This window comes from Trachurus japonicus, chromosome 9, assembly GCF_045865225.1.
Source record: "Trachurus japonicus isolate A0001 chromosome 9, Traja_1.0".
Lineage (NCBI taxonomy): Eukaryota > Metazoa > Chordata > Actinopteri > Carangiformes > Carangidae > Trachurus > Trachurus japonicus.
The window spans coordinates 25,777,979-25,785,217 of record NC_140915.1 but is presented as its reverse complement, the minus strand read 5'-3'; the positions used below and the strand labels follow the sequence as shown (position 1 = coordinate 25,785,217).

General features: G+C 40.5%; 1 protein-coding gene across 1 annotated transcript; it reads right to left on the bottom strand.

Moving 5' to 3' along the window:
* Positions 1-958: 958 nt before the first annotated feature.
* On the bottom strand, positions 959-6,376 carry cdk7 (cyclin-dependent kinase 7). Its single transcript, XM_085786974.1, has 12 exons — positions 6,272-6,376; positions 5,979-6,038; positions 5,856-5,889; positions 5,686-5,753; positions 5,529-5,597; positions 4,118-4,228; positions 3,539-3,657; positions 3,052-3,151; positions 2,860-2,946; positions 2,607-2,756; positions 2,246-2,384; positions 959-1,423 (listed from the first exon to the last, which is right to left on the bottom strand). The coding sequence occupies exons 1-12, from the start codon at positions 6,335-6,337 to the stop codon at positions 1,395-1,397; spliced, it is 1,032 nt and encodes a 343-aa protein (XP_085643100.1). The 5' UTR covers positions 6,338-6,376; the 3' UTR covers positions 959-1,394.
* Between the last annotated feature and the right edge of the window lie 863 nt (positions 6,377-7,239).

Sequence of the window (7,239 nt, the reverse complement as noted above, 5' to 3'; positions counted from 1 at the left end):
TGAGTATGTGTTACTCTCTCCCAGACCTCGTGCTCCTGTTTTGGAGCAGCATGTGGTGTGGGCAACTTGTGTGCAGGTCCCATAATGACTTTCCTGGCCAATGGGCCAAGTGGACTTTCTATGAGCTTGAGCTGATAAGGTTGCTACTGCAGCTTTCTATGACTGTGGTGCTATTTGCCAAACCTGTCATCTGACCCATTCACCCACTGCAGACCACACAAAGCCTCTGTGTCCCCTGTCAGTGCTTTATTGTGGGCACTTATAAATAGGCATGAATCACACAGAACGGCCTCTCTGTGAACTTTGGTAACACAACCTTGATTTCCCGACCCTCACTGCTGAGTTCAAGAGTCATCACACTCAACATGCTAGACAGATGTATGCATTTATATACATGACTTCTCATGAAATGAATCTGACATGCCTCAAAGGAAAGGGCCTTAAACATTGAATGATGAATACAAATGTGGACTGGTTTTTGTTATTCAATAAGAAATAGACTTAATTGAATGTGAAGACTGGATTTTCTGACAGTGCCATTCTCTTCTCTCTAATCTGATCCTGTTTGACAGGAAACCAAAAGGGCAACAGAATGCCTGCCAGATCATCAGGCCTCTGACTTGTCAGACCGAGCTGGATCACAGCCACGTTGAAGAGAAAGGACAGCGAATGAAAGCAATGACTAGTGGCACATCATTGCACGACACTGTCAGGCACACAGACGGACAGACTCCCTCTCACTGTCATTACCAGGCCGAGTAAATAAACCATCAGCGTATTTCTGTCCGCACATATTCAACAACAGGCAAAAAAGTAAATGAACATGAAATCAGTCTGCATTCTGCAAATTGTTTGGGTGTTACTGTATGAACTTTCAAACCTTCGGGAACATTTCACAAAACCACATAAACTCACTAAATATAATGTTGTTTCACAGAGGCTTATTGAAATAGGTCGGTTGTATATGCACCATTTATTGGTCTTATTACATACAAAAAAATAGAAAAGCAACATCTACATGAAATAAATCAGACTTGCTAGTTTGGTTGTTCTCTTTTTAAGTCACATAAATTAGACACCTTTCAACAGGCTCCCAGAGTTTAGGCATGAGTGGAAAAACAACCAGAGCCAACACTACTGACCACAGACAGTCTCTGCTGAACATCAATTGCTGGACTGCTGGGCACAGCAGCACCTGGATACTTAGAGCTAACCTTAGGCCCCATTCCCAACTCATGTAACAGCTATTAACTTCTAAAATGTCCTAAAGTTGACCACGTCTTCCTGGGTTTGGACTTTGCTGCGTTCCAGTGGACAATCCTGAGCAATGTGGGAAGTTGAGCCACACAGTGGTGTGAAGAGGGCGACCACCTTATTTACCAGATCCCATCTGGTCAGAAAATTAGCTTCTTCTTCATTGCAGCTGGAAAATAACACAAAGATTGTTGTCACACACATTATAAAAAGAAAATCTAAAAAGACTAGATTCAATTTACATGTCAGTCTATGAGGCAATAGAAGAGTGGAGTCAGATACTGTACCTGCCATACATGTGCAAGTGAAACAAGCTTATAATGAGCAATATGCTAAACCACTAAAGTTTCCCACTACTGTAGGTTTTTGGAAACTCTCCCTGTAATATACTGTAGCACAGAGCATAGCGTATAGTCAGCCCAGCTATTTTCCAAACCACATGAGGAGCTGAAAAACTTTGAACCTCCCAGTAACACCAAGGTCCTCCTTTAGTAAAACATACCTTCCCACAATCCTCTAAACTATTTGTGTGTGTGTGTGTGTGTGTGTTCTGCTTTGCTGTATTCTGAAATTTTAACTGCAGTTAAATACGCAGCCAACACCCTGCGAATTGGTAGGTTCAGTCGAGTGGTATTCTAAATATAAGATCTCAGTGTGCATAACCATGCAAAGATGGGAAAAGTTTACAATGGAAAAAATCACAAAATTCAATATGTAACTTTGGTCTGAGTGGGATGTTCTAAGATTTTTAGCTCTCTAAAAGAACAACCTCAAACATTTATTGCAGACACTTCTCCTTTTCCTGCTCAAACCACAACTCGCACAGTTTTATCAAAATATTACCGACCAGCTTTATTTGATTTAAGGGGAACCAAGGTCAGTGAAGCACTTGGTAGACTGTGGTGTATATATATATATATATATATAGCAAACACAGTTATTTGAGTATGAGTTTATATTTAAAGTGAATATGAGCTTATGTGTTCTTTACTTGTCTCCAGGCCTTCTATTTTCCTCTTGAGCCCAACTGTTTCCTTCTCCCTCAGAGCTTCAGCTGAACAGTTTGGTCTTGGGAGCTGGGGGCCTGGAGTAGGGCCAGGCCGGTTACTGAAATACTTCATCTTTAGAGCCTGAGGAAGAAGAAACAAAAGTCTTAGTATGATTTTAATTATAGAGGGACTTTTCCCCCAGCAGTGTCTACAACTAAATGAGACCACTATCATTCATCTGAATGGGAAAGTGGGCATGTCAAACCTTTTAAATCTTAGAATATGGAAAGAATACTGTATGAAATCATATATAGTATTAAAACACTCAAATGTGTTTTTTTTCTTCTTTTTTTCCCTTTTTACCTGTGTAGCAGTGGTCCTTATTGAGGGGTTAAAGGTGAAGAAGCCCTGTAGGAGCTCTAGTAGGTCGTCTCCAGCTGCACTAAATATATGTTCCAGAGGTGTGCCAGGAAAGATTTTGAAGGACACGTAGTCTGGTAGACTACTCACTCCCTGTGGAGACATTTGACAAACAAATGTACTCAAGTATTCTCACCATCTGACCAAAGCAAATACAGCCCCAGACACAACTGGGGGGGTAAAAACAGATACCAACAGGCCATGTCTCTTCTGTGGGTGTCCCAAGGGCCTCAAAGATCTTAGTGAGCTGGTCAAGATCCGAGTCTCCTGCAAGGAACGGTATCTACAGCAAAAGAGGACGCGCAGAGACGTTAGCATGGATATTAAAAGAACAGTGTTCCTCCTTGTTAATATATGATTTTTTTTTTTTAAAGTGAGGTTTGTTTACCCGAAGGAGTAACTCTGCCAGGATGCATCCCACTGCCCACATGTCAACACCCACACCGTACATCCTGGCACCAAACAGGAGCTCAGGGGAGCGGTACCACCTAGGGAAGAGATTGATAAAAATCTGAGAAAATACTTTTACAGGTCTCAGTCAGCCAGTGAAACCATAAAGTGCCTCCTCTCTAGGAAGATTATTTCCGTTAAATGTGTATTGAAGCCTCTGACCACAACCACTCTCTGACTTGCTGCTATCCAGTAGACTGATGGTTGAATTTCTATAATACAGGCTGTCACATGTCTTAACTAGATCTAATGTTATCTCCTGACAAGATTGATTTATCTTAATGAAATGAACCATATAATTGAATTATCTAAATGAATTTAGATATGCTGCTCTAAGAGATTCCCAATGAGCATAACAAAAACACATATAAAAGAGCAGAGTATAAAGTTCTGTCTGTACCATCGGATGGAAATAAAGCACAGACCTGGTTACAACTTGATGTGTGTAGACTCTGTTGGGGCTACCGAACGCTTTGGCCAAACCAAAATCAGCCAACTTCAACACTCCGTTCCCGTCCAACAGCAGATTATTGGGCTTCAGATCCTGGACATGCAAAGTGTCAAACATCTTACTGTGTGTTCATTACCTTTCAAGTTAAGCAGGGCAGAGAGTAGAGACAGGCATAATAACATAACAGTGTGCAGGTGGAAACTTTCCCAATATTATGATAAGACATTTTCCATAGCCATAGCCATAGTGATGACTCGGTAGTAGTTCAGTAATAGACCACTCAGCCAAGCCTTTGTGTAAGTGTTGACCAATCACACATCCCTATAGGAGTGTGAAGGATGAAAGAACATGTCAAGAGAGTGTTGTCCTGCAGACCCTTCACATGTCAGATTTGTACTTTGTAATCAATGTTATTCGGAGAATAATAGTAATGTAATGAAGTATTTAATTTCCTGTGCCCTTGATTTGATTTCTGTGAACCAAGAAATCAATATTCGATTTAAAAAAAAGGAAGGAAATCCACAATAGGCACGTGTGTGTGAGGTACGCTTACCCTGTGTAAGACCCAGTGTTGGTGCATGTACTCTAATCCTTGTAGAGTCATGAGGATGTAGGCTTTGATGTGGGCTGGAGTCAGCACGAGGCTCGTGTCTTTGATGATCACCTTAGGAAGTAAAACAACAAAGCTTAAGTAAAGCCAGATTTCTGATAACCAATTACCTTCATCCATTGCGTCATGTTTTTACATAGCTGCAGGCTACGTGTTCACAATGAAATTATGCTTATCAGAGGGAGCAGATAAGGGAATTAAAGGCAGCTCGGATACATCTGTGTGAAGACGTGGACACAGCTGGAGCCACGCCAGACGGCACAGTTCAAATTCAACTTCTCTTCCAGATGATTCATTTTTCCACCCACTGTAAAATCTCTGGCTCCAGGATGTTTCTATCCTGACTATTCCTCATAATGTTTCTGACAAGAAAAGCGTCCAACCTCTGTAGTTGATGAGATCAGATAAGACCATGCAGCCAAATCTAAACATGTGGCCTAAAATTAGACTTTAAGCAACCGGTAATAACATGAGTGTCATGTTTCATCCTCATGTCAGTCTGTCCTGTGTGTCTGCTGCTTGTGACTGGGTAATGGCATCAATTCATTGTGAGAGCCAAGGCAGAGTGATATCGATTTTTTTTTTTTTTAAAGCATGCTTATCTTGTTTTGCATCACGCCATTTGAGTCTGATGCATTGGAGGCAAACACCCATCTGGAGCCTTCTGCACTAAAACAAACTGAGGACTGAGTGACTTTGGAGAGCCACTTAATGGTCCGATGAGAGCACTCACACTGCCGTTCTCATCATCTCGCTCATACTGCATATTCTCCTCTAACAATAACTTTTTTTTTTTCCATCTTTCATCCTGCCATCCACAGTACTGGAGGCTAAACATAACAGCAAATAAATCCATATCAAAGTTGCCCCACACATGTAAAATGTGACATTAATTTCAATGCACTCCCCCTTGAGGTCCATTCTTTATTGGGGAAGCAATAAACGCTGAAATTCCATCTGGTGGCCCAATGATGAAATGCAACTTCTTTTTCAAGGCTTTTGAGCACCAACAATGTAGGAGAAAAACCCAGCTTTCAAACTCTAGAATTCACTGATATTTTCCTGAAAAGGCTGATTTATTATTTAGTTTTGAGAAAACTGGTTACAGACTCAATGAGGTATTTAAAACTCCACTGCAATAACATATCTATATATATTAATTATCAATATAAGGTGAACAAACCAAAAACCCTTATAATATGGATGAGTCAAAGTCCACAGAGTCTCAGTGGGGTAATGCACAAGACTGCATATTACTGTGTAAGTATTCATGTTACCATGTTGTTATTTATGTTGTCTTATAACAGCATACAAAAAGAAAGACAGGTTTTGTGCAGGAATGGGAGCTTCTCACCTCTAGATCAGTTTCCATGAAGTCAAACACGAGACTGATGTTAGATTTGTGTCCAAAGGCATCCAGCAGCTAAACACACACCACATTACATATTAATGTTCTGTTCACATTACATGAACAAGAGTGATATCAAAAGATAATGCTAACTATCACTCACCCCTATGATGTTTGGATGATGTAACTCCTGCAGCAGTTTGATCTCTCGCAGAGCAGTCCTGTTTATTCCTGTTCAGACAGTAAGAAACCAGACAGTAGCATGTGGATTACATGAGCTGCGAGGTTAAAAAACAAACAAACTAAACATTAAAAATGCAATTAAGCACTCACCATCTCTAGCCTCGGTTCTGTGGCCAACCTTTATCTGCCAGGGAACAGACAAACGAACAGTTATTGATCACCAGCTCAGCAGACAAAGGCTAACAAGTGTCTAGTCTTGAGCTAATTTTGTACCTTTTTAATGGCAACTATGTTGTCAGTGGTCTTGTCTCTGGCTTTGTACACTGTGGCAAACTGGATTGGAGAGACAGAAAGCCATGAATATAGAAACACCGAGCCCAAAAAGTCATTTTAACCATCACCATCATGTTGTGAGGAGCATGAAGCAGCAGGGCTTTGTTGACATTAGCAACCAGCAGACGCTTGCTAGCTTCGCCCTCATGGCGCCGACACATCCAGCCGCGGCGGCCACGGAGGAAAACAGACTGAGATATAGTCACCGGTCACCGGCGTGTTTCTCTGCCTACCTGGCCCTCTCCGAGGAAATCCAGCTTCTCGTATCGTTTGGCTCTGGATTTCACATCAAGCGCCATGGCAGCTAACTGTCATTTCACCAGGAGCCGCTTCCTGCCCAGTTAAAGGTCCGCGAGGACTTTTTCCGGGTTAAAGGCGGATTTAAATTGAACAACAGCGGCATCTACCGGTCTGAGGAGGAGCAGCGAGCAGCACAGGTTTGGCTCGACATGGACATCTCAGCGCATTGTGTGTGCCACAATTTTTACACTATGATTATACTTCACCTTTCTTATTATTATTTTACTACTTTTGTCGAAATAGTAATAACTAGAGAATGCATTTCCCGAAGGAAATACGGGTGAATGCTGAAAGCTGGAAGCTGAATGAGCTGAATAAATTGTTGAAACAATGCTGAATTAGGCTAAGTGAAGAAATTGCTGAAGCAATCTTGAAAATATGAAACAATATCTGAAGAGTAAAACTAAAACATGTAAGAAGGAGGTTGTTTGAAATTATTGGAAATTAGCCTACTTGAACTGTTGAAGATTAGTATGAAGAAATTGAAAACATATTTAAAACTGACAGCTTGAAAACATTTTTGAACCATTACTAATATAGATGAAACAATATCTGAAGAGTAAAAGTAGAACGTGTAAGGAGGCTGAATGACATGACATGGTGGAAAAATAGCCTACCTGAACTATACTAGATAGCCTATAAGTGTAAAAAATAAATAAATTAATTAAAGGTCTAAAAGCAGTAGAAATGTTGAAAAGGCAGAGGAACAAACTTTACAATTTTTCAAAATTCTCTCTAAATCTTAAGTTCATCTAGACTTTTCTTATTTATTTATTTATTTTGTAAAGGGACCATGTAGCTACAATATTAAGCATAAACGTTAGCATTTAATGCATTGTACCAGAGTTAGCTAGGAGCTAATTTACATCTATACTCCCTTGGTAGCTAGATCAAATACAAA